This window comes from Hippoglossus stenolepis, chromosome 5 (assembly GCF_022539355.2).
Source record: "Hippoglossus stenolepis isolate QCI-W04-F060 chromosome 5, HSTE1.2, whole genome shotgun sequence".
NCBI classification, from domain to species: Eukaryota; Metazoa; Chordata; class Actinopteri; order Pleuronectiformes; family Pleuronectidae; genus Hippoglossus; species Hippoglossus stenolepis.
The window spans coordinates 23,629,130-23,655,908 of record NC_061487.1 but is presented as its reverse complement, the minus strand read 5'-3'; the positions used below and the strand labels follow the sequence as shown (position 1 = coordinate 23,655,908).

General features: G+C 41.7%; 2 protein-coding genes across 3 annotated transcripts in view; one reads left to right on the top strand and one right to left on the bottom strand.

Moving 5' to 3' along the window:
* Positions 1–784: 784 nt before the first annotated feature.
* On the bottom strand, positions 785–11,487 carry mlycd (malonyl-CoA decarboxylase). 2 transcript variants are annotated; one of them, XM_047339836.1, is made up of 6 exons: positions 10,901–11,487; positions 10,035–10,070; positions 6,679–6,791; positions 6,160–6,316; positions 5,640–5,792; positions 785–1,901 (listed from the first exon to the last, which is right to left on the bottom strand). In XM_047339836.1, exons 1-6 carry the CDS (start codon positions 11,429–11,431, stop codon positions 1,356–1,358), a joined length of 1,536 nt encoding a protein of 511 aa, XP_047195792.1. In that variant the 5' UTR covers positions 11,432–11,487; the 3' UTR covers positions 785–1,355. The 2 variants fall into 2 exon arrangements, with proteins under 2 accessions (XP_047195792.1, XP_035012269.1); XM_035156378.2 differs by lacking the exon at positions 10,035–10,070.
* Positions 11,488–13,597: 2,110 nt separating this feature from the next.
* zgc:173742 (DNA topoisomerase I, mitochondrial) overlaps positions 13,598–26,779 on the top strand; it is a 25,499-nt gene continuing 12,317 nt past the window's right edge. The window contains exons 1-11 of the mRNA XM_035157206.2: positions 13,598–13,773; positions 13,999–14,152; positions 15,960–16,011; positions 17,302–17,348; positions 20,883–21,002; positions 21,188–21,275; positions 21,408–21,535; positions 21,890–22,005; positions 23,212–23,333; positions 26,077–26,199; positions 26,332–26,519. Of these exons, the coding sequence (XP_035013097.1) occupies positions 14,013–14,152; positions 15,960–16,011; positions 17,302–17,348; positions 20,883–21,002; positions 21,188–21,275; positions 21,408–21,535; positions 21,890–22,005; positions 23,212–23,333; positions 26,077–26,199; positions 26,332–26,519 (1,124 nt within the window). The 5' untranslated portion in view covers positions 13,598–13,773; positions 13,999–14,012. The remainder of the gene's footprint in view (positions 13,774–13,998; positions 14,153–15,959; positions 16,012–17,301; positions 17,349–20,882; positions 21,003–21,187; positions 21,276–21,407; positions 21,536–21,889; positions 22,006–23,211; positions 23,334–26,076; positions 26,200–26,331; positions 26,520–26,779) is intronic.

The window sequence follows — 26,779 nt, the reverse complement described above, 5'->3', positions numbered from 1 at the left end:
AAGAATCTATAATTAAAAACTTCTGGACTTTGAGCTGCTCTGTGGTCAGTGGGATTGGTAAGACCTGGGCAGAGGTGTCTCAAAACAAGCTCCAGCTGCCAGCACAAAGTGTGGAGCATGTCGCCGCCGCTGCTTCCATGGCAACAGATACCACGGCGTTCATCCTTCTCCATTGTGAGACGGCGTGACAGCGTCGCTCTTCAACGTGTCCGCCGCGCACATCGGTGCACAGAGAGGCATTGGGTCCCTTATTGTTTCCAATATCTCTGGAGACACCGGCGCTGTCTCTCAAGGGCATCCTTTAAACAACTGTCCTTTTTATGCTTCTTTATTCTCCTCCCCCCCTTCCTCACAAGTGAACACCATCAATCTAGCCTTGTACTTTAACTTTATTTCTCAGTCCATTAGTTTCTAGGACACAGAGCAGCACCAGGCAGATAACAGGGGGGGAAGGGTAGAGACAGTGTGAAAAAAATGAAAAGAAAGGTTGGCTCTCCTGAGAGATAAAATGTAATTTCACAGTCAACTTGCTGTGATATATTATTTCACAACAATGGGGTGTGGGCTGATATGAGCCCTGCTTGGCACCTGTACAGAGTAGTTAGAACATCAGCAGTGGTTCTCTGGAGAGGTTCATCTTTGTGTGTGTCTGTGTGTGTGTGTGTGTGTGTGTGTTAAAGGATCAGAAATACACCTGAGCACCAGGAGGGTCCGACCTGCAGATCAGAGCAAGCACAGTCGACTGTAAAGTACGAGCCGTGATTAAACACAACAGGAAAAAGAGTCTGTTTTGTTGACAGTTATTTAATATGAAATAATATTTCCAGTCAGCAGGTTTAAATAATCCCCAAACTAAGCAACAACAACAAAATCTAAATTCAAACCTCTCCCATTCTTCACCATGTTTACAGTGCGTCGGCCTGATGAAAGACTCTAAACATCATTTATTCCAGTAGCTGCTCTCGCTCATTGCTCCTGCTCCACCATCACATGCAGTTATCCAGGAACATAGAAAAGGCATCGATAGACGCCTCCTGCTTCATTAGCTCCGGTCTCTCAGCCTGGGAAACACTCGCACAATATCAAACACCTTCTGCCAGAAACGCAATGAGGCAGAAAATAAAACCTATGTACTAAATACAGAAGATGGGATAAGAAACGTAATGTGACAAATGGTCTGATTTCAAATCCAAAACAACATCAGCTAAAGTTCATTTAATGGAGCTACCGGAGCTTTTTTTTTTAAAATTAAATATCAAAGACAAATTAAACAAAATAAAGATTTTCAGAATGTGATATTAAGATTGTGATATCAAGTGCTAATCTGTTTATGGGCGTCTCCTCGTCTCTCTCTCTCACAGTTTGCTGTTCTTCTGATATTGGGAAACGAGTCCCAGAACCTGATCTGACGCCATGATGCTCTTGTTCTGCAGGTACACAGAGCTGTTCTTAGGCGTCTCCTTCAGGAAGTAGCGATAGTTCACCATGATGCCGCAGGAGTTCGCCACACCCCTGGGGCTGGTGTCGGCGCGCCAGTTCAGTCGCCACATGGTGGCGCCGTTTTGCAGGTGAAAGTTGGCCACCGGGTTGAGGGCGTAGCCTCGCCTTTTCTCCCCGTAGAGGTACCAGGCACAGAGACGCATCAGGACGGGCTCCAGGACACTGGACAGCCGCTCCGAGCGCATCCATTCACTGGTGCCGATCAGCTTTCGGAGGGCGTCGACGGTCTGGGTCCCCGGGGAGGAGTCCGTGGCCTGCTCCACCTCCTTCCACTCCTGCTCAGAGAGGAGGTCCGAGCCCCGGCCTTCCTTTCTGTACTGGCTGAGGAGGCCTTGGAGCCAGGAGGAGAAGCCTGGGATGGGTGACAGGCTGGAGAACTGGGCCATGTGAGGGAACTCGCTCTGGAAGACATGAGGAGACAGGAAAGTAGATTTAACCCCTAAGAGAGACAAACTGTATTATGCTTTTTCAGATTTCCTTTGCTCTAATGTGTTACAAAAGCCCAAAATGTAAAAACTGCCCTACATCTATCGGACTGTTTGATGAATAATTAAACTCTTTCAGGGTGAAGAAGTTTCTTTTTTTCCGTCCCCCATTTTGAAACAGAAGAATAGAAGAATGACCTCTATCAGAGACATTATAAGATATAAGGACTTAAGATGAAAACAAACAAACAAACGAGAGATAGAGGCAGCAGAGATTTGATCCTCACTACAACGCAGAGAGAATCACTTTTGTTATGATGGAATCCAGGGAGACGAACGCTCAACCTCGGCATTAAAACACGAAACACATTGATATTTCTTGTTTTCACTCAGGCTGCTGTTTGGGCCTCAGACAGGGTCAGAATTACAAATCACTTCCATCGCTCCATGATCCTTCTCTGCTGATGGAGATGGACGATGGCCTTTCTCCTCCCCTCCCTCTTATTCTATCCTCCTCCTCCGTCCCTCCCTCTCCTCTTCCCGTGCCTCTTCCACGTCTAGACACCCCCACCCCACCCACCGCACGCACCCATCCATCTCACGCGTTCTCTTCCATCCCACTCCCCTCTCCTTTCGTCAGAATAACACTCGCCTCTCACACTCGGCCCGTCTTCGCGCTCCTGCGTCTGGTTTGATAAGTGATGGAGCGATGTGGCAGGCAGAAGAATAAAAGGCTACAGATGAAAGTGGAAGTGTCAGACAACCCCTGGAGGGACACGTCGCCGTCTGTCTGCCTCCCTCTGCAACACTGTTTTCCTTTCTTCCCCCTTGATTTCACTGTCCGTTCACTTTCAAGAATCCAGACTTCTCACTTTCCGCGTCCTGCTGGCTCTCTCCTTGTGTGTTTTCTTCTCACTGCGCTGTATCATGATCTCACCTTCCACACTCCCAACCTCCACATTTAGATCATTGCGTGTTTGCATGTCGAGAGTGGACAGGATTGACAGAGAAAAGACGGCGGTGGAAAAAAAAAAGGATGGAAGGCAGTGGGGAGGTGAAAAAAAGAAACAGGGGAGGATAAGCAGAAAAAAGGAGGAGCGGAGCCAGAATTGCGCTCCAGGGTCTAATCTACAAAGACAAGCCAGACCTGCTCCCCCTCACCTTAAATCACAACTATGACCTTTTCTTTTTCCATTCTATCATCTATCCATCATCATAGTGAGTCCTCTGTGGCTGCGCTCCTCTCTTCACCTTTATGTCAGAGAGACAGGCCCTCTGCAGAATACAAGACTGTTAGTGGTTCTTTTGTGTAACCTCGAGGGCAGAGATATGCACTTACACTGCTGGGGTCAGGGGTTCGATTCCCACTGGGGCCGTAAAAAATAGATGCGCTCACGCCGCTTTTGATTAAGCGTCCACTCACTGTCTGTGCTTTGATTTTCTCGACAACTGTGTCTCCAATTAAGTTCAGTCTTGGCACCGCGGGTGTGTTTCTTAGGGGAAGTGCAGTGTAGACTGTGGAGTGTTAGAGACGGTTCTTAAGACCCCAACTCTGACCTTAAACCCCCATTAACATATCATGATGGCAGAATGACACATTGTGTGTTTGTAACCTCAGCAGGTATAGTCAGAATGAATTGGAAAGTGTAACCACAGTGAACACAAGTATAAATGAAAGTTCATCGTCAAGACAACCACACAATTGTTCCAAACCAGCGAGGTACCAGCAGCTAGCAGCAATTAGCCGGTAATCACATGAAGCAGTTCTCTCCTTACTCCTCATGTTATTCAACCACCATCCACCTTTGGATGAAGTGAGGACCAACCGAAAAAGAAGCAAACAATAATTCTGCGTCACCGATGGCTGCCATCTCCTTCCATTCTTCTATTTTTTTCTTTTTATTATTCATATTTTTTGTTTGACATTTTGAACCTTTTGACGTATCGTTAGCTGGACAGAGGGATCAGATCGCTATGGGATCTCATTTTTCTGAAAACCTATAATGTGTCTCAGTGTCACTGATTTGTAGCTGTGCCTTTGCAGCTCACTACAGAAACATTAAAAAGTCTAATTCATTTATTTTCAAGATGATGTTGGCATAAGAATCCAATGGACTTCTTGATGAGGACAACTTTCCACATCAGCAACAATACTGTTGTTTTCCGACCTCTGACACAAACGGCCCCTAATGCTGAAAATGAAAGCGCAAAACAATATCTGCTGATTTCCCCAAATCGCGAGTCGCCGTTAATAAAAACACCAATAAGTGAAAAGCTCGCAGTGATCAAAACAGTCGGGTTGTATAAATAACCAAAGAGGAGGCGGCTTACAGCTCCTGATTTTTACGAGGATTCACTACAAAGAGCCGTTTCCCTTCTGTTGGGCAGAGTGGCTTTTGATTTTTTCCATTCAGCGTTCCAATCATTTAACAAGTGCGAGCTGGAGTGGCCCGACATGAAGGGCTCCCGCGCTCATTGAGAGGGATGGATGACATTTCATTACTGGCTTTTCTCCTTGCTCTGTTTGTGTGTGTGTATGCGTTCATGCAAGTGGTAAAACAAGTGGGAGATTTATGATATCAGCATCGAGACTAAAATAAAATAAAAAATAAAAAACTTCTGAAAAGCAATCAAACCCCAAATCTTGCCTGTCACAGCTCTACTTCACAGGAACGATGCCGTGCCAGCTGGACTTCACCTGGAGGCTCGGGCCCTTTTAATTGAATTCAGCATTTGGAGCATCTTTAGACAAAGAACACTTTCTGATACCGCACCTTAAGGAGGCAGGTGAGTAGCTCTGCAGGAGATAACAGCTGTATCAGTGCTCGTGTCATGTGCACCGTCATGATGTGTCGTTATTATCTCGCCGTTATGGGACAGGATGGTTAAAGGCTCTGCTGATAACACCCGAGGGTTATTGTTTCCAGATAACAGATGTTGCCTCTTCTCTCACCTCAAGCTCTTTCTCTTATTCTCCTGTTTACTCCCATTCAAACAATTAATCATTACTGCATTTTAAAATAGAAAAGTAGTTTCCTTTGAAATAAAAGTGAAAGAATAAAAGCATTTTATACACGGTTTATTATGTCAATATAAAGAGAAATTGTGTTTAAAAAGCATGTTGCATTGATTCTGCTTAGTTTCTTCAGTTGTGTGCATTATATTCTGTTTAATACCGGATGTGTCTGTGTTCTGAGGACTGAAAAATGTGATTTAGTGTTTCCCTGCCCAGGCACCATTTTGTCATGGGGACGATTTAGGGTCTGGTTGAGGTTTGCACATTAGAGCTCTGGTGTGAAAAATGATGCGAAAACAATCACCATCATTCAAAATGTGATGATTTCTCCAGTTCCCATATTGAGTATTGATTAATACTTTCTGAATACAGGTGCTAAAAGACACAAATGTTAGCAGCAACTAGGTGTGAGAGCTTTTCACAAACATATCAGAAAAGATACACCTCATGTTCACACTATACACAAAGGAATGTGTGTTTATTTTCCAGATATTTGGCTGTATTTGTGTTTTCTTTTTTATTTATAGTTGTTTATATTAAAAGTTTAGGGTTAAACTGTAAAATATCAGTATGAGTAATTTTTACACCATAATAATGGTATCAGCATTTGCCAAAATTCCATATTTTTCTAACATTTTGTTGTTTTGTTTTTGCGTGACGTGCACCTACATTACATTCTGAGTTCTTCCCACACCCACCTGCAGTTCTCGCACTACCCTCTTGATGAGGTAGTTGCCCAGCTCGACGCCCTGCAGGCCGGCCTGGGTGGAGGAGATGGAGTAGAAGACGGCCGCGTTTATCTTGTTGACGTCCTCCTCGGAATCGAGGGTGGCGAACTCACGGACGATACTCTGAGAAAGAAACAGAGACAGCTCATTCAGATACGAGTGGGTTCTGGTCGGGAGAACTCGAGTCTGGACACGAGTCTCTTTCAAATTTTTCAGAGATTTACTTTATCACAGCTTGAAATACTCTCAAATTTCACTGCTGTCAAAACTCCTTTTTCTCCACAGTACACAACCTTCAATAACAGGAAGTGAGCTCTGCAGAGGTCGCTCCCACGGGGATAAGTAGTTTTAAAGGTTTTGTTTTCCACACAGCAGTGATGCATTTGTCAGCAGAGAGGAGGAGGAACAAGGCAGCAAATCCCAGATGTTTAACTCTTAAAGTTAGACAAACACCATCACACCAGCCTGCAGCCGTACAGGAGCCTCTCACCTGAATGTTGTCAGAAATATCTTCGGTGAGGGCCACGTGTAGAACCACCAGGGGCTCTCCGGGCATGGCGGCGTGGGTGAATGCATAGCAGCGGCGGTACGGCCCCACTCTGCGCTTCAGGTCGGTCCAGTTCCTCATGGGGTGCACCGCCTCATACCTGACAGAACTGACTGTTAGTTTCAGATTTTATTTGACTGTTCACTGAGCTGTCAAGCTTTACTTGCCCTTAAACGTGTACTTTACAATGACAATGTGGCAAATTTGACCCTCAAAATACATATATATGTTGTTTTTAGATGTGACCTGTGTCCCGATCTCTGTAGGACTGCATTTAGCTCCCATGTATTGTGTAATGTGTATTACAGATGTGATAAGTAAAGCTGAATCTGAAAAGAAATAAGGCAAATGGTGTATTTTCATGCTGTACAATTTTTATGTAAGCAAAGATTACAATGAAATGAGAGCAGGACAGAAACAGAGAAGAGAAGCACAGTTTGTTTGGGTGCATGAATGTCTCACTGGCTGATCTTCTGCAGGATCTCGCAGGGGGACAGCCAGGTGATTCTCTCCAGTCGGAGCAGACCCACAGAGAACCACTCAGACAGCAAACTCTTCAACGTTCCATTCAGGTCCTGGGAGAGAGAGAGAAAAGGTGAGAGTTCAGAAGTAAGTTCAAAACAAAATCCACCACACTCTTTCCCTCGACCCGACAACTCAGCAGCCAGAGACATTGGGGAGAGTGAAAGTTGAATCTTGCATTTGTTTTTTATGATGGTATAGGGTCCTGTTTTATTCTGTGTAACCAAAACACTGGTGTGCAAGTAAATCTCATAAGCACATGATGGAAAAGAAAAAGAATAATATCTGCTACAGTAAGTTTTCTGAGTCCTGTGTGAAATGTGAACGTCTCCAAAACACGAGCAAAGTGTCGAAGTTGCTCTCTTTATTTTATACCTTATACAGACAAAGCACGATAAAAGTATTCTCTAGAAATATACGTTTTTTATGACTATTAAAAGAACTGGATAAGCACATATTCCTCACACGCTTATTGTATCACCTGACAGCAATGTTGTTCAGGTTTTTCTGTATGAAAAATCCCATACCCATATCTCACACACTTACAGAGTGTGTGTGTTCCCCTGAGAGTCTGAAATGCTGTTTGAATGTTTTCACATTATGAGCAGTGATTTGTTAGAGCTTGCGATGGGTGTAGGGAAGTCACTTCAATAAATAACTTGCCATTTCAAAGCAGGTCTGTCTCCCTGCAAAGGTCAGACTTCATTTACAGCAAATCTCTTGCAAACACACGAAACAAGCGCACGTGGTGCACGCACGTAAACGCACTCAGACACACGAACGCGGCTCATATTGGCGGCTCCGTGGGATGATTTCACCTCCGGCTGCCTTTAATGCCCAGTCGTCAGTCATAATAACGGCTAATGCAAACAAGCTCAAACACAATGGGGGTTATAAGAGATGCCGGGTGAGATTCTCTTGAGATTAACTATCAAGACTCTCCACATATATTCATCAGACTTCACATTATTCAGCTGCAGAAATAAAGATTAGAATATAAAAAGGCTGCGATGGATATATATATATATAAATGTGTATTTATGTTCCTCAGACTTCACGAGGCCCCCAGAGGTTAAATAATCTATAATGGAAAAATAATCCCAGTCTGGCATTTCTGTGGGAAACGCAGTGCATCAACAACCTGTGAGAGGGCAGCCGCTCACTTGGGTATCGCCAATTCTCACCCACACAAAAAGAAGGTGAGTCGTGTACTCCGTTGACCCCAGCAGAAGATGAAGTCTTTTGAAATGATAGGGTCTCGCATTTAAAGCCTCGGGTTAGGAAAGAGAAGAAAGGGAAGGGGGAAGAAGAAAATCCTGCACTCCATTAGAAAGAGAATGAAGCTTTTTGACTCTGGAGCAGTATCGATGCATCGAGGCGCGGATGCAGCCTCTGCTACAAAGACAAGCTGTGTAGTGTGTGATTATACGGAGCGACAGACACTGCAGTGCCTGGATGGAACAGTCCGTCTATCCAGGGCCAAACGACCACCGGCTGCCAAAGTGTTTACAGGTCAGCCTCAGGCAGCGCCAACACCTCTACCCCAGTGGGCTGCACGCCACTTGTCAGCTGGGAGTCTATCTGTGGCGGGAACATAGCCGCTGTGATACTTTGTGTAATCCCCAGCGAGCCAACTCCAAATGACATCTTTGATTTGTCGTTAAATCTTTCATCCACTCCATTTGTGGACAGGTGAGCTGGGAATGAAAGGCCTGCAGGTAGAAGGAGTGAGGAGCGACATCAAAAAAACTATTATCCAACCACGAGAGACTAATCTAGCGTAGAATTCAAAGTGACACGCTTGCAAGAACCAGGGTAATTGCAGCCTTTGCAAATTCCAGACTTGAGTAATTTTAGATTGTGTTTTTTTCCCCCCCATCAATGATTCAGTGCTACTTTGATTATATGCATTTTTTTGGGATTGTCAGTTTTTTCCCCTTTGCTATGCACATCTATACAAGTACTAAGAGCTTCATATTTCCCTGTGACCTTTTCTCATTTTTGGCGCAATCAATTCTAGCATTGACAACAAGCAAATCTTGCTGTGCACCCCCAGAACCAAGGTGGTTACTGAGTGCGAGTGAGTCTGTAGGTGGCTCAGACCTTTTTAGGCAACAAAAGCTCCCAGTGGGGCTGAGTTATTGACAATAAATGCATCAGAACCACATCTCAGCAGGAATAAAATACACATTGAGCCGGAGAGTAGACGACCTCTGGTGAATGTGATTCATATTACTTAACAGCCATTACATTTGATAATATGATGTCAAAGGCACAAAGGCTTTAAACTCAAACAAACCTAAAGACTCACAAAAAAAACTTTTTCACTTCATTATCAAGAACTTCAGGGTAGCGTTTGTTTGTCCTTCTCAGCATTTAATGGCACACGTATTGTATATGTTGATAAAAGCATCTCACCACAGCAATGTGCCTTTCATTTTGTGTGATTGAGAAAAGTGGACACAACATGGCATCTATCTTAAATGCAGTGCGTTTCAGATTCGGCCACCGTGAAGCTAAGTGTGTTTTGTTTTGTCCTAACACAAAACTCAAGCATCTTTCTTGATGGTGAATAGTCACCGTCGTCTGTACACTAAAGGAGCTCTCTGGTTCCAGTGTCAATAACAGAGCTGCTGGAGGCCAGAGGCACAACAAGAAATCCACCAGCACAAAAGGCTTTTAAAGCCACGGGTCGATGTATAATTGCAGTTTCATGTCAACTCGGTGTGAGTCCATCTCGTAGGGATACAGAGCCATCATTACGAATTCAAGACACACTGGGTTTGAATGGCAGATATTAACTTAAACACGGCTGGAATTGCACTGAAAGAATTTAAATAGCATCACTAATGAATTAGACAGCTGCCTCACACTATTGTGACTTGTGAAATAAAAACTTAAATACAGCTGTGTCCTTATTCAAGCTTTTTTTATTATTAAAGTCAATAATTGTGTTAGGGTTATAATATTAATTATAATACAAACTCGGATTACACCTGTAAAAGCTGAATCAATGAGTCCATTGATATGTTAGTAATCTGACTATCTAGAGGTTTTAGTGCTGTTGCACGTGAAAAACAAGCAATTTAATATCATAATATTAAATCAATCATCAGACCTTTTTAGTGCTGTTAGTTGAAAAAGGTCATTCCTAATAATTTCCTAATTTCTGACACATTATAGACCTAATACTTAATCAACTATGTTATCAAAAGAGTTAACCTGTTACATTAACCCATGTGTGCACTGAATTAGTGACAATGTGTTATTACACATCTATGGTATATTTCTTGTACCTTTTCAGCGGACGAACCCAGGCCATAGACACTTGACTGCAGAAAGAGAAGTGAGTGTGTTACATGGGACTGTTCATTTGAATTCCTGGACAAACTAAGTGCCTGGAATTAACATGACAGCAAGATTGCCACCTGAATAATTATTCCAGTCTTATTTCAGAGTGCATGGAAAACTGCCTCATCTCGGTGCTGAACTGAGCTGAACACTGTAATTACATCTGACTGAAGGTGAATGATCGAGCGATGAGGTAAATGAGACTGGAAAGCTGGGTTTTCTGAAGAGGAAGAAGTTGCCAAACAATGTGGCGTTAAGGGGTCAAACAGCAGGAGATCTGCATAAGTGTGTGTGATGGGGAAAATGTCCTTTCTTTTCAATTATATTTTCACTTTGTCTTCAAGAGATTCATTCAATATATTAATTACACGGTTGATTTATATGCATCTCTTTCACCTTGTTGTTACAGGGTCTATTTCAACACAAGGAGGTTTTCAAGACAAGTGGAAGGCAGCTGCACTGTCGTGTGATCTGTGCAAGGAAAATATGAAGAAAGCACTGAAATGGGGCTTGAAAGTGACAAGCTCGGTCTGACTTGTTTGCAAAAAAGCCTTCTTAACTTTGAGGAAATGGAAAAACATCATATGTATTCGGTGCAGTTTCCTTCAGGAGGTGAACTGGAGCAAAGGTCGAGCTGTGCTGAAATGTGAGCCATGTGATGGGGGCAACATGAGGGGTGTGTACGTGCAGCTGCTCACTGTGCAGGTTAAAACACTAAATCAGGCCCAGCTATAAAAAGGGCCAAATAGCCAAACGCGCCTTTTGGCCCATACGCGCACCCGTAGACAATGTAAACAATGGCCTTCTTTACCTTGATGTGCGCGCTCTCGCTGGACTTGGATGCGAGTGTCTCCAGCACATCGGCGCGTAGATCCACCAGGAACTTCACACCCCCCTCCACCCTGCTTATGTGATTGAGCAGCTGCCTGTACCGGGGGGTCAGGCTGTACCGGAGCCGGTCCTCCACCTGCAACACGGTCGCCAGGTCCCGCAGCTGAGAGTCCTGCAGCTTGGCGGCCAGCTCCGAAACGCCCCGGTGGTCCACGCCGAAGTCCCGGGACAGCCGGGCGAGGAGACCCGGTCGGTCCTCCTTGTCCAGGCTCTTGTAGAAGTGCATGAAGTCCAGGCTGTGGGACTCGGGGGGCGGTGGCGTCTTGTCTCTGGTCTCGTATGTGGGTAACGGTGCCACGACTCTCGCCAGGATCTCCTCCATGCCCGAGACACCGCTGCGATTCGGGGACGAGTACCAGCGAAGGGTCCCCGGAGACACTTTGAGGAGAACCCGGTGTCGCCAGCACCTCACTCCGCTGCGGAAGGCCCAGATGACAGGGAGGGATGTCATCGCTGGGAGGGAGCTCCGCTTTCCGCCTTGAACCTGTGACCAGGTCACACAGGAAGGAAACCACTTCCGGGTTGCCTCTTAAAGAGATAGCGCAGCTGCCATGGCAACACGTTAAACACGAGGAAGTGTCACTGATCTGAAGAATTAAAACCATGTTTAAATCTTTCTAGGATTTAAGCTCATGAGGTAAAATAAATAACAACAATTCATCAATTAAATAAAACTGTTTTAGTAATTTGTCAAGGTCCAAAACTATTCTACTGACTGATAGTCAATATTATATCCTCAATATGATTTTAATCACACAATTAAAAACAGATATTTATTTAAATATTACAATAGTAAATGTGAAATAAATACATATTTCTTAATAATGCAGTAATTTGAAGCACTGTTTTTCTTTTACTGGTATACTCCCAAAAAGTTTGTTCGGGTAAATAAGTTTGCTTTTGTAAATAAGGGTAGACTATACATTTTGTTACAGCTGATCTCCTTATTGGAGATTGCCTTTTGTTAGTATTTTGTGAATTATTCAATTATTCACTACCATATTTGATTTGTCCCATTTATTTCGAAAAAACCTTGTGTGTGCATATATAGTAAAATGGTTGAGCAGCTTGTGGTAAATATTGTTATTTGATTAAAAAAATTCATTAGTTTTTATAGCAGCTAAGGTTTTGGTAAAGGTGCCGTATCGCAACACTTGCTCCACATCATCTTAAGCCACTGTACATTTCTCTCTGTGACTTATTATTGGCCGTTTTCACATGTCCTATTCTTGCCTTTGGGGATAGAGAAGACTCTGGTAAGAAAAGAACTGCACTGACAACCTTCAGCAGTTCATGTTAGTGGGCTTCCATGGGCACATGCCATGCATTAATGATTCCGCATACAGCACTCTTCCACTTCATCCAAGGTAAAAAGACAGACAATATTTCTCTCTACAAAGGGCAGATAAAGTGAGAACAAATACTGCAGACCTGAAGTTGGGATGTGATGATGCTTCCATAACACAAACCAAGAGACTGGAGTGACACAAATTCATCGCAAGAGGTAAATCAGGAGTCAGGCTAATGTCACTGTGGCAGATTTTCTTGTTTGACCCCTGTTGAGTGCAACTTTGCAGCACCAGTGCTTGACTGCTTTTATTACATTATTTATCAGCTGTCAAACCATCTCTGCTCCTGACACTGTTTTTATCATCATATATATATAACCTTTATAGCCTACATGCAGTTCACAATACATTTAGTTTTCTCCAAGCAATACTACGGTACAATGCAAGACAAAGTAAAAATGGTACAGGTTTTGTTAGTCAATGACAAGATGCCTCATCCAACCTAGTTACAAAACATTTATTTAGTTTTATTCATGTATTCTTTGTTGAAACAGGAACACCCTATTGAAATATAAACCCTCATCTGCCAGCGAGTCCTGGTCAAGACGGGCAAACATGAAATAAAAAGCTTCATATATAAATATAAATAGGGACAAATAACACAAAAACATACTAAAACACAGCAAACAGGTTAAAACACGGAACAAACTCAGAAACATGTGGGAATCAATAGCAAACATTAAAAGCAGGAAATAAAAAGCCCATGTTAAAGACAGTGACATTATTCTATGGAAATTGATTTTAAAAATATATTTTTAACACTATTGGTGGATAATTTGTATCCAAACCCGTTCAGCATTGAATTAAACAAAGACATAAACAATTAATTAAATTACTCTAATCTCATTATAATTGTGATGGCTGCTGCCTTCAACTCTGCCAGCCATTTTCCTTTTATAAATAATATAAACATTGATATTGATTGATTATTGATTATCATTGATTATGTTAGACACTGTCTTTTCACATGAATGTTGTAAATATTGTTATTTTGTTGTTGTGCTGTGCTACACTTGAACGTCTGTCCGTCCCAGGAGAGGGATCCCTCAGTTAAGGATATAGTGGATGTTGCATCATTGTAATTTGTGAATATGAACTATACATATAACATTTTGTTTATTGATCGATGGATTTAATAACTAGTTTTATCATATTAGCCATGTGAGTGAATTTTGATAGACAACAACCAATAATTTCCGCGACACATGAACACAACACGGGACATGAAAGGTCGTCGGGAGGTCAAATGACCGGAAGTGACGTAATTCCCCGCAACACCTCTGAAACCTGGCAACCTGGAGACCTCGGCCAATCACAGCTCAACTTGGAATAACGTCATTGCGCGTTAAAGCAAGTTCACAGTGCGACGTCTCGCCTTGTTCACAGCCGCAGAAGTTTGTCTATTACTCGGAAAACAACTGAAAACCCGCCGACATTAAACCCGGTGAGTGAGCTGAGTGATGCTGTTGAGTTTTACCCGGCGGCCATGTTATCATGTTTACTTTCCCAGACAAGCTAACGCGAAATGGAGATTGCAATTAGCCAATTAGCTTCAATGCTAACGCTAAATCACTCCAGGGCGGTGGACACGTCTGATACCGTGAACCCTGATTCTTTTTTTTTTTTAAACCGTAAATGACCGGTTGGTTTTCACTGTGCTCCGCTAAAGGTCCCGCGTGAGAGATGGGGATAGAGAAGGAGGCTAAAGGAGACGGGAAGCCCAAACACAGGGCTCCGAAACTGAAGAGGCTGAGTGACGAAGAAAGCCCTGGAGCCGGTGGAGACACGATCAAAGACAAGATCAAAGAAACGATCAAAGACAGGTGTGTGTGTGTGTGTGTGTGTGTGTGTGTGTGTGTGTGTGTGTGTGTGTGTGTGTCACTAACTGTATATGTGACCTCAGTGCACCACAGTCCACATCTGTTCACCATCAACGCAGGACACATCCAAACTGGTCTTTGCACAGAGAAAATTGATTTTTTTCGGAGCCATCGAAGCGTCAGTGAGATCTTTATGAGGATTACCTTTGTGTTACCTCACAATACTTTTGTGTTACCTTGCGTTACTTTTGCGTTATCTCAAAGCACTTTCCTGTTCCCACAGAAAAAAATTTTGGGTTGGGGGGAGGGGGCTGTGTGAATATTGTATCTATTTACATAGATTGCCTCCGTAAAGTTCAGAGCTTATTTAGTTTGACGCAGTCTTTGTAAGAAGCTGGGCAGTATAACAGTACTGCCCTCTCCCAGAACTCCTGCGACAAAAGGCTACTGGGGTTTTATGTAACAACAAACCTGTTAATCAAGGCTTTGACAATAATTCACACATTTCATTTAACCTGATAATGTAATGTACTGCATGTTGAAATATTTATAGCGGTAGAGCATAGTCATTTTCTGTTCCAACTTTAAAGTTCATTTGAGGGACCTGCATATAAGTGATTATTTGAATGACTGCCACGATTTAATGAAGTGTTCAACTCATTCAAGGAACAAAACAAATCAAACGACTTTATTGTACAGTTACCAGTGATGGATGTAGCCACCACCTGCGACTGAGACACTTAATCATCAACCTTGCATCATTTTTAAAAAAGTGTCAATACTAGACCCACCCTTAAATTATTTGACATATTTCTACTAATTGATGTCCTGAATTGTCCAGAAAAACCTGTCCAGGAGAGTGGGACCCTGATAAATTCATCTGGATTAAAAAAAAAACCCCATAGTGGTGATAAATCAGACGAGAGCGGGGGGGCAATATGTCAGAAAATGTGTGAAACTGCAGGACGGACACAACAAGGGGTTACTTTTGCTGCGCCGGCTGTCGAGGAGGCCGGTGGCATCAAGTGCACGCATTAATTTCACTGAGTACAGTAGGTACTCCATCTTCATATGAATAAATTAATTTACCTTGATATTTGATGCGTTTATTGCCGTGCGTATGTGAAGAGACAAATGAATGCAGAGCGATCTGTCATTGGCTTGTGTAATTGATGAGAGCAGAGAGATGAATAGACACCTGTAAGCACTGCTGGCAGCAGAGCAGGCCGCTCTCTGTGACAGCCTTGTGTTATTTCACAGCACACTGACTGAATTACTGATTAAGGATCAGCTTATCATCCTCTGCTGTAAGACTCATGGAATTAATTTTCCTCTCAAAGAAAAAGTGCCTCCTGCCTTAACTGTAAAAAAGCCATAGTCAGATGTTCAAAATTTGGATTATAAAAAAAAAAAAAAACTTAGCTGAGGATACAGCTAAGCCCTGAAGTCTGGAAAGGTCAAATTGAAAAGAACCATGTTCAAAGCCGTTGGGGGATCCTCTGGGACACTGCTTGTCTGATCGCTGTCATTTTATAGCGTTGTCAGAAAGTAGAACGATGCTAACCAGGCAGAGTCTGGAATCTAACATCAGCTTAATATGCTCTCACTTGAAAAGTGCAGCTCAGACTCTGAGTCTCTGTCTCTTAGGGGCCCTTTCAGTCAAGTCACAGTTATATGGAAAATTGATTATTTCTTGCACTTGTACTATTTTCCCTGACTGCTCATGTGTTACAAATACTGCATCGCTAACAAGCCTTTTTCTCTTTCTCTCATTGTCATCTCATTCCCATCTCCACAACCTGACGAGCAGCACAAAGCCAAATAAATCTGCAGAGAAAACCGATAATGGAAAGTCTAAGAAGGTAAATCACATTTTCTTCTCTTTGCTCTATATTGAATAGACGATATGCATCTTTTGGGGACTGATGCCAATATTAGGGAGTAAAAAAATAATTGATGTGTGTGTGTATATATATATATTTTTTTAAATTGTGCAATAATTCCTAAGATGTATTTATCAAACTTTTCGATAAAGACACATAACTGCAGAAAATTTGGTTTAACCCTAAGCTTTATTATAAATAACTATAATTTACAAAATAAAATGCAAATACAACCAAATATAGATAGAAGTTAAATGAATTAAATACAAATTTAATAATAATATATATGCGTTGTTCATTCTGTAAAATGACAGATTTCTTATTTGTGCACATCCGCAAACAAACACTGACACCGATATGTTTGTAAAGGGCTCACATCAGCTGTTATTATTGGTCAACCAATTTATCAGTCAGGTGCTAATATCAAGCTTTTCATCCGGCTAAAATTTGACCTGTGTCACAATTACGTCAATGGAAATTCAGCGTCATGGTCACGAGAGTCCCTCCATAACTCTGTGCCCTCTCTGGAAGCAGCATATCAGATACCAGGCTGAAATTTCCAGCCCCTGTCACCTGCTAACCTCAGCTCACACTGACACAGCCCGAGCATGTGCATCAGCTTGTTCTAGCAGCTGTTGAAATCCTCAAGACCAGTTTGCGTATATGCATTTCAATATCAAGGCTTTTGGAAGTAATTATTTTAGGGCAGTGTTTTGATGACAACGTTTAAATGGTAACGCAATTCATCTGATACCATGACTTCATTTAATAATCCTTGCATTGCCTCCCATTCCTGTTTTTATCTAAAGTTGATCTGAAAGTTAATTATTTACAGTCGGTCGATGAATACAAAGTTGTTGTCTTAAAAAATTTCAGAAGATGGTGAAAAATCCCCATGGTGACATCTCAGCAGTCCAAAAAAGTTAGACACGTGTATCAAACAGTGTAAAACAGCAGATTCTCACATGGTAGAAGCTGGAAATGGTCAAGGTTTTGTATTTTTGCTTGATGATTGATGTCAAAATTGATTAATATCTTCTAGATAGACTGATCCATTATAGTTGATTATGATCTCACCCTCTGAGGCCCTCAGATGAAAGATGTTTATCAAAAAAACAATACATTATCCAGTTAAAGATTTAACATCAGTGTATAAATCTAGACACAAAGAGACATGATATGACCTGTTTTGGTTAAATGAATGTTTGCAGACTACTTTATGACTGACTTTATGTTTTATTAAGCTTTAAATGCATGTTCTCTCCTCAGGTCAGAACACCTAAGAAAGAGTCCCAGGAGTCAGCCAACGGTCTCAGGTAGGGATGAAGTCTTTATTTCAATAGACTGAATAATATACTGACGAAATACTTGTGCCGGAAGTCTTATTTTTCACAATTCTTACTCCTCTTTCTCTCCTCTTCCCTCCCGAGGTGATGGAAAATAATCCTTGTGTTTTGATGTTCATGGGCTATGGAAAAAAAGCCGTTTCCCATTTTATGCTTTTAATTTTCCTCTGCACTGAAGACAAATATCTGCGGCTTGTCAGAAAAGTAATAAATGAGAATGCACGGCTTGAGTAGTTGGATGCTCAGCAGGGCGTAGCCAGGATGGCAGACTTTGGCCGAAGGCGTGCTGAGTCAAATCTGTCTCACAGCAGTGTTTCTATACAGTTGCTAATGGATTGTTTCCCAGATGCAGACTCAGCCCAGCCCAAAACAATGAGTGACATTTTAAAGGAGATGTCTGTTGAAAAACTATTTTTGTCAAATTCAGGCTTTTAATGTTTCCCTTCAGGGGTTTTTTTTTCTTTCCCCCTCAGAAAAGGCTCAGGTGGCAACTGTGATAGTTGAGTGGGTTTCATGCAGGGGAGAAAGTTACGGCAGCAGAGTTAAGGAAGAAACATAAGGCTGTTAGAACCACTGACTGTAAATGTCAATGGACGCAGTGACCCACTCTCCTTCTTATAGCTTTTTATGGATTTTGCTCAGTGGTGCATTCGGTCTGTACGAAAATAACATGACCATTTCTACACATGCTTTTTTTTTCTTATATCTTCACATTGAGTAGAAGAGCTGAACAGCTGAACCTCACTTACAATGTGAAAATAACAAAATAACACGGGGAATGATAGAAATTGTCTTCTTCTATACACGTAATTCATTGTGGATATAAAAAAGGCTTTTGTAGTTTGTCGACCGTGAAGGTTAAGAATATAGGTATGTCAGTAATTTTCTAAGGGATAACGGTGATTGGGACATGCTGTGACAGCTGATGGAAAGCAGTTGAGTTTCTGCATTTACTTCTCACATAAAAAAAACTTTCCATCTCTGACGGGGGATGACACACACAGATTTATACAAAGTGAACTTGATGGAACCAGTTTAATAATTGTCTATATTTGGCCAATATTCTCCTGAATTGACTATTAAAGAAAAATACTCTGATATACAGTCTTCCAGTCCAGTCAAGTATTTGCGTGTTTTGTGTTTTCCTTGCTCTGTGGTGATAGGTACTGCATGAAAGTGGCAAATCTCAGCATTAATTTGAGCAAGTTTACAGCAATGCATTTGTATAGAACTGTACAGGAGCTCAAAACTTTTTAACACACAGTGCAAAGTTCAATAATTTGTGGAAAACTTGCTCCATCACAGTTTTTTCTATATTGTAATATATATTATATATTTTATTTCAAACTGAATGTCCTGAAACACACAGGCAGATTCTCTCCGAACCCTTACACGAATAGTTTTGTATTGTCAGTATGATGACTACATGAAGGATGTCATGAGAACCGGAGTATGGAATGACAGTGTGATTGGATTTTTGTGTAAGTGTAGTCACTCATGCACTGACTGTGCAGAATCTCCTGTGAGGATTTGCTGGAAGAAGAAATAATACTCGGCAGAAGGGTTTTTGGATAAATGTCAAAAAAATGATGAACATGATGTAAAGGTCAGTCAGCGCTCAACAATTAATTATAATATTATTGAAATTGCAAAAAGTGAAATATCCAAATGGCCGGAGCTGCAGTTTTATGATAAAGGTAAAATCTGTCACAACACACCATTATAAATGAAGCCTTGTGCTACAGATTTGCCTCAGCATGCAAATAATATTCTCCAGACTTCAGAAAAAATGTCATCGTTTTTTCAGTGAATGAAAAATCACCATTCCTACTAATCTTGACTCCTGTCGCAAAAAACCTGTCAAAAATAATCTGAATGCTCCGTTCAAACCTGGTGGTAACATCTGTCCTGAGAGATTTGATCACATGTGGACAGCTCGGAGTAAGTGTGTTCACACCTGGTATAACATCGCCTCCTGAACGTGTCTCCTCCAGTGAGCACTTGTGATCGGATCTGACCTCTCCGCTATATATGCAAATACTTGTGTACGTCATTTCTCTTAGTGGAGAGAAAATTTGTTTTGTTTTTTTGCCAGTTTGAGTAAACAGTTGTGTCCGTTGTCTTTGTGTGTGTGTGTGTCGAGAGAGCAGAGCCGGGTCACTGAGAAGTATAAAAACACTTGAAATAAATACTAAATCAATATCTGGCGGTCGGTTTAGATGTTGTAGTAGCTGCAACAAATAATTTAATGTATTGGAAACACTGAGAGGTGTAGAAATACTTTCAGTTCATTATGATGCTGTAGTGGGTCAGGAGGTCAGCACAGTGGGCGGTGCTTCAGATGTGGCCCAGGATGCATATACGTGCCATTCACACATCTAAAAGAACGTGGCCACATCTGTCCCAGACCACTCAAACACGTCCTCAATGCATGTTCAGCCTTTCTCTTCATAATCGTGTCAGTGTGACGAGAAGAGAGCAGAGTCAGGAGAGGCTGAATGAATCAATGTGCGCAGCTTTACGATGAAATACCATTTTACTCATTTGAAATAAATAGAAAGATCAATGTGTGCGAGTCAGTGTGAATATTGTAGGGAGACACACGTAATTATATGGGAAACACTCAGAACTGTAAACATATGTTTGGTTCATTCTGAAACTGTAGTGGGTCAGAGGATGTCAGCTGAGTAGGTGGTCCTTCAGACGTGGACCAGGATGCATTTGCCTTCCCACAGCTAAAAGGTTTAGTTATGACACGTATCATCCCAGTAACAAGAAAACAAAACAGTTATGTGCTTTCCTGCAGTTCTCCCTTCACTGAATGTGATCTGAAGTAAAGGGGACCACTGATATTTATCAGCAGCGGTGACTGTAATTAGTTGATTTCTTAATTAGGCCCAATCCCACCCACCAATTCCTCACTCTGCAGGGAAATCCAAGCTTTCAGATGTAATTTGTTTTTCTTGTCTAATTGCTATAATTATGGCATTATCATTACTGTTTTAAAGAATTCCCATCATTATGTGTGATTTATTGTGGTCAGTGACCACAAGAAAACCTTTATTCTGCATGACAGGCTAATTTTGTCCCAACACTTGAGGCAGTGGTGTGGCAGGCAGCAGTGAACGCTTCTGCCTCGTTATTAGCATGTTAAGACAGGGTGATTGAAAATCAACATTTCAAGTGAGATTTACGAGACACAATAGAGGAAAAAACAGCAGTTAGGATCAGGGTCAAATAGGGAGGGTTTAAAAATCTGTTTCAATTTTAATTAAATTGAGATTAAAAACATTGCTTTCTTTGTGTGAACTGGATTTTAAGAAGGGCAAGTATTTGAACTAAAGCCTCATCCAGTATAAAACTATAACTCTATGTGGCCACAAATCAGACTGGCTTCAGATTGGAAAGAGATAATAAAAAAAAAAAGTATTAGCTAGTGCTAAGATTATAAGGTCATTACAAATTTGAATTCTGTATGCTGACTCTTTTTTTGTTGTGGTTCAGCGATTTGGTGAAAGAGGAGCCAGAGGACGAGGACTTTGCCGCGAAGAAGAAAGGGTTGAAAAGGAAAAGAATTAAAGAAGAGCACATGGAAGGTCCCTCACATCCCGCTGCAAAACCTACGTAAGTGTGACCTGGCATCTAAGATGGCTACCGGCCTGAAATTACAGAAGTCTTTACATGTAGGCTTTTCTTAATATTAGGTTATGGTTAACAAAGCAGCATTTTATAGGTGTTTCCTTTTTTTGCGGGGGGGGGGATGATTTGTGTAAGAAATGTGTATTCTCTCCGTCTCTTGGTAACTTCAGCTCCAAGGGGAAAAAAAGGCAACATGGGCCGGACGACGAACGTGACGGAGAAACTCAGAAAAAGAAGTCAAAGAAGAGGACGGAAGAGGTAAAAATGGGTTTTCCCCTGTGGTGATCAGTCTCCATCAATAATACTCCCACTATTTGAGGTATTTTGGACACGAGGTTCACGGTGGGAGCCTTTTTAAATTTACATTTCGGTGTATTCTTCTCGGCACAGGGTGTAAAGAAGGAGGAAGGAGAGCACCCAGTCTCCAAGAAACCTAAGAGGACAAAGGAGCAGGCTGAAGACGCAAAACTGCTGAAGATCAAAAAGAAAGAAGAGGAGGAGCAGAGTCGCTGGAGATGGTTTTAAAATGCTTCTTTTTCATCTTGTATCTAACTTATACACACAGCTTCTGTCTTTGTGAAGATATTCATTGACATTATAAGTCCTTACCCAAACCTTAGCCCTCACAATGAAACCTAATTCAAACCTGAACATTAAATCCATGGACTGTATATAAAGATGGACGACACATCTCTACTTCCTCGACCTGAATTTCAAAAATGTCCTCACAAAGATTGAAGTACAAGTTCTTATACACACAGACACACTTGCACAATCACAATCAAACTAAACAAACTACTGGGGACCAGAGAGGAGCAATTTTCACTCTGTCAGATTCATCCTCATTTTATTCATCACTCTGCTTCCATCAGGTGGGAGGAAGAAAAGTATGAAGATGGGCTGAAATGGAAGTTCCTGGAACACAAAGGACCGTACTTCCCCCCCGAGTACCAGACTCTACCTGACGACGTTCACTTTCTCTACAAAGGTCAGAGCAACACGGAGTTAGGACATATGAGAGAGGATGAGCGAAAATGGCTTGAAAGTTATTTATTACAAGCAATTTCTTTAAAAAAACACACTTATGTGTATTTGACATTCTTAAAAATTGGGATGCCAGGGTGTAAAAATATTCTCATTGGGTAATAATTTTTGGGAAAACACTGGTGTTACTGATGACACCAAACAGAATAACAGTAAAAGACTTGGAATCAGATGAACCTACAGCTGTAATTATAATATAAACTCTAAATGAATTGAAAGGCTTATGATTAAAAAAAAAAAGAAAATCTGAATCCTTTGAAAGAAGAGACTGATTTTTCCTTTCTAAATTTCTGAAGTAGGTCATTCCATAACTTAAGTGCTGTAAGAACAAACTCATCTCCCCCTAAGTCTATTCTACATTCTGACTTTGCTGTGCAGAAGAGGAATCATCTTTCCACAGGACACCCAGTCCTGAACATATTAACATCCACTGATGCAACACCAGCATGTTTGACCTTCAAAGCCTGGAGTGTTTAAATTACACAGCTTGCTCTGCACTCACACAACCACATTCACATGACCCTGACTCAGCATATTGAGGAACTCCTGGAAAGGGAACAGGTGAATAATATCAGAAAAACCTTAGAAATTAAACCCAAACCGTGGAGCTCTGAGGAGGAGAAACCTTGGACAAAGTTGTGAATTAAAACAAAGAATTCTATGAAGGCGGTGCAAACTCAGTTGTTCACACACACAAGACACGCACGATCAGATCTTTAGGACACCAAAGGTGTATCGGGTCAAACACTGATTGATGACTGTAATTGTTTTTGCTTTATTTAGCAGTCGAGGCACAACAGTGTCCTGTGGGAAGTTGGTTTGATCTGTTAATTCCTGTGCGTGCTTGTGCTTGTTTGTAGCTCGCTGGTAGTCAAGGGGCTGAATGTAGATCTTTGTCCTTGTCTCTAAAACGGCCGGTCTATAAATGTATGGATTAGTCTGCCAGGATTGTGAAGGAGCTGAGGTGGATGCTGTTGCATGCTGGAGTTTCATCAAACTCCGGAGGGTGTGAACACAAACCGTTGAGCCTGGTGGACAAGCTGCATTCTGTTTTATTTTTATTGTTTTGATTCTGCCTCACTTCCTGTAACATGTACGACGGGTCAGTAATGAGAATTGTAGTGATGTGCTTGTGTTTGTATCCGTACAGGTCAGAAGGTGAAGCTCAGCCTGGCAGCCGAGGAGGTGGCAATGTTCTTTGCCCAGATGCTGGACCACGAGTACACCACCAAAACGGTCTTCAGAGAGAACTTCTTTCAAGACTGGAGGAAGGTAAATGCAAAAGGCCACATGTCTTAAATTCAATTTTAGAAATAAAAGGCCCATGAATTAAATTGTCCTAAGTTTGGGAGGGATCTGCTCCGTTATATACGCAACATCGTCAGTCTATCTCTGGTTAAGATTGTGCATTATACTATTGCCATTCTAACCAACTGGCTAGCTCGTTGATGAACAAGTGGAAAATGAGAAGCTTGAGAATGCTGAGTCATTGTGGTGGTTACAGCCAGTGCCTGGAAGTGCTTATGATACAAACGGCTCTGTGTGCCAAATCCTTCAAACGTGGGTCAATGGGGATCAAGGCGCTGGAGTCTGAACAGACATAAATGTGTTTATTTAGAACAAGTATATTTTCACTGTTTGTTTGTTACGTCTATCAGAGGTTTGGTCTCAAATTTCATTTCATGGTTTTAAAAGTTTAACTTGTTTATAGCTGTTGACACCTTATGCCAGTTTTGGAAGGACCTCAGCTCAACAAAAAGTCTCTTGCACGGCTGAATGTTTTGTGACAGGTACGTAGGCGGAGCAGACACGACTGAAGAAGTGGAAGAAGGGAACATGTTGAAATGTTCTTCATTGAGCAAGTGTTGACAGTGAGCAGGTGTTTCTTCTTCCTCTTCTTCAGTTCTGGAAAGAAAAAAGAAAAAAACCCTAACTGCCTCTTACAGCTGATTCCCGCAGCTCAGAATTTTATCCCTAGTGATGAAAATGAAATAAACAGAATTTGACATCTCCATAAAATTTCAAATAAAACACACTCCCGTGCTGTACTAAAGTCTTCTCAGATTTTTCTCAATGTGAATTGTTGTGGTTTTTTCGTCCTGCAACATTTCCCCTTGATTCTGCTACAGCGCTGATGATTGCAAGCTTTGTTTGCTCTGGATAATTTGCTGTATACATGAATAAGTTGTCGTAGCTAAAACCTCCCTGTATCAACCGTGTTTACTCTGCTGTTCCCTCAGTTGAACAATGCTTACGTTGGCATAAAAAGTACAACATCTAAACAGTGTCAGCTTCTGAAAATGTCAGCTGCGAAAACTTTAGCTTGATAACATCCAATTACAGTGTAAGTTGTCTGTACTCAGAGCTTTGTGTTAGAATATGTGTGTGCTGTAAATAGGAGAGTGTGTGGAAAAGTATGTGTTGTGTGTGTGTGTGTGTGTGTGTGTGACAGGGTGTCAGGGTGTCCTCTGTGTAGAGAAAACACAAGTGCCAAGCCCCAAGGCATATCATGCAGAATTAATTTTGCGCTGCTTAGTGCTCAATGCACTTGAAAATACGATTTGTGTGAAGGCATTGATATGCTAATCCATACAAGTAGCTCCCCTGCATATGAACAAATCCAATTAAAGTGTTTTATTATAGCCGGAAAAAAACTCTCCTCGCTCCACTGCCCTCAGTGCCCGCCCACTGTCGGGTGTCAGTCATGCTTAGACACGCAGACTGACTGCGTGTCCACACTGTCAGAGTGTGTCTGCAGAGAGGTGTGTGTGTGTGTGTGTGTGTGTGTGTGTGTGGATGGATGTGTTAGCACATGTGTGTTTATGTAGAGGTCTGTTTTTGCACAACAAAACTTCGAGAGTGGTCCTGCTCTGACAAACCTGATGAGTCATTACTTTTATCCTGAATGGATATGTTCAGGTTTAATTTGTCAATTTAAGTCTCCCTTATATTAAGATCTATGTTTTTATGTGATAAATATTGTAGATTTTTTCTTTAATAGCACTGCTGTGGGGATGAGGGGGGTCGTTAAAAACCATTTCCCTATTTTACTGTTATATTGTTCTGCTCTAGGTCAATATGACCTTTTTTAAAAATGCCATTTTTGATGTCCGCCTGTAGTTGCTGCTGCTGCACCTTTCTGGCCCGACAGCAGGAGGCTGTATTAAAAGCCTTCATCCTGTCATTACGTTTTAAAACCCAGACGATTCTGAGAGGAACCATTTAGTCTCCACTGAGACACTCCGTCCCGTTGCCCTGTTAGTGACCTCATCAATAGAATGACCCCGTGTGCAGCAACTTTAGAAAGTTGAAACTCAGCCGCTGCTGCAGCGTCACTACGGTTGGTGAAGCTGGTGCAGAGAGGAAATGGTCTCTACTCTGGCCTTTCGTAACGACACCACTTTTTCCTTTTTTCCCCTCGTCCTCTGCGCCTCCATAAAGATGAGTAATTAAATGAAAGGTCACTGATCTGCTCCGATCATGCTTGTCGTATTTGGTCTTTATGATACATTATTGTTGTAATGCGTTATTTGAACAGACAAAGGTTCTGCACACTCGATTAATAGCTCCCGGTAAATTTAATAATGTAATGTTGTGTGCAGACCTTTTGTCTGCCTCCTCCTCAAGTTAAAGGTTTTGGACTCGGAACATTAGTGTTGTAGATGCGCTCGGAGATTTGAGTAAAATGCTCAGTTTCTAGTAAAAGTGGCTTTATTGTTTTAATCATCTTATTTAGACCCCTGCACTTCTTAGCTTAATGTATTGTTCTGAAGATTTTAATTCATATTGATAAAATGTTTTTTTTTTTTAATTTTGAATAATTTCTGCATCACAAGAAAGTGTAAAACAAGTGAAGCTACAGGAGATGTATATTGTATATATGTGTACATGTATTATTTAAAAAACTGATGGCTTCCTGGAATATTAATTATTATTTTAATAGATCAATCCTTGATGATTTTGTAGAATATATTTGAAATGTCAATTAGTAAAAAATGCCCACACTTGTGTGTAGGAGATGACCCATGAGGAGAGATCACTGATTCAGGTTCTTGACAAATGTGACTTTGGAGAGATCCACGCGATGCACAAAGCCAAGGTGGAGGTCAGGAAAAACATGAGCAAGGAGGAGAAGCTGGTAAGAGACTCTAGCTTCTTTCCTTCTGCACGTGTGCTTGATGTTGCTTTCACATCTTCCTGTCAGCGTCTAAAGAAGGTTGGCGTAGATCATTTAGGTTCTGTGTATTTTTTTTATGCTCGATATCTCAAGGCTTTGAAAGAAGCCAATCAGAAGATAGTGGATGAGTATGGCTTCTGCATGCTGGACCACCACAAAGAGCGTATCGGCAACTTTAAGATTGAGCCTCCAGGGCTGTTCAGGGGCAGAGGCGAACACCCCAAGCAGGGCATGCTGAAGAAGAGGATCCAGCCAGAGGACGTCATCATCAACTGCAGCAAGTGAGAGTGGGACTGTCACAAGATTTATTCACTGACTTCAAGAAAATAAACCAAGACCTCAGTGCACAAAGTGTTTAAAAGTTTGGATTCACAGAGAAACCACTTCTATCTTTTCCCACAAAAAGTACATTACCATCTTTCTTGCAAGGCAACAAAGCGTAGCCTTTTTGACAGCTGCACAGATTATGGTAATACACTGCAACACAGAATGTCTAACCACTAGAATATGGTTTGTATCGCTCAAGAATTGTAGCTATGCA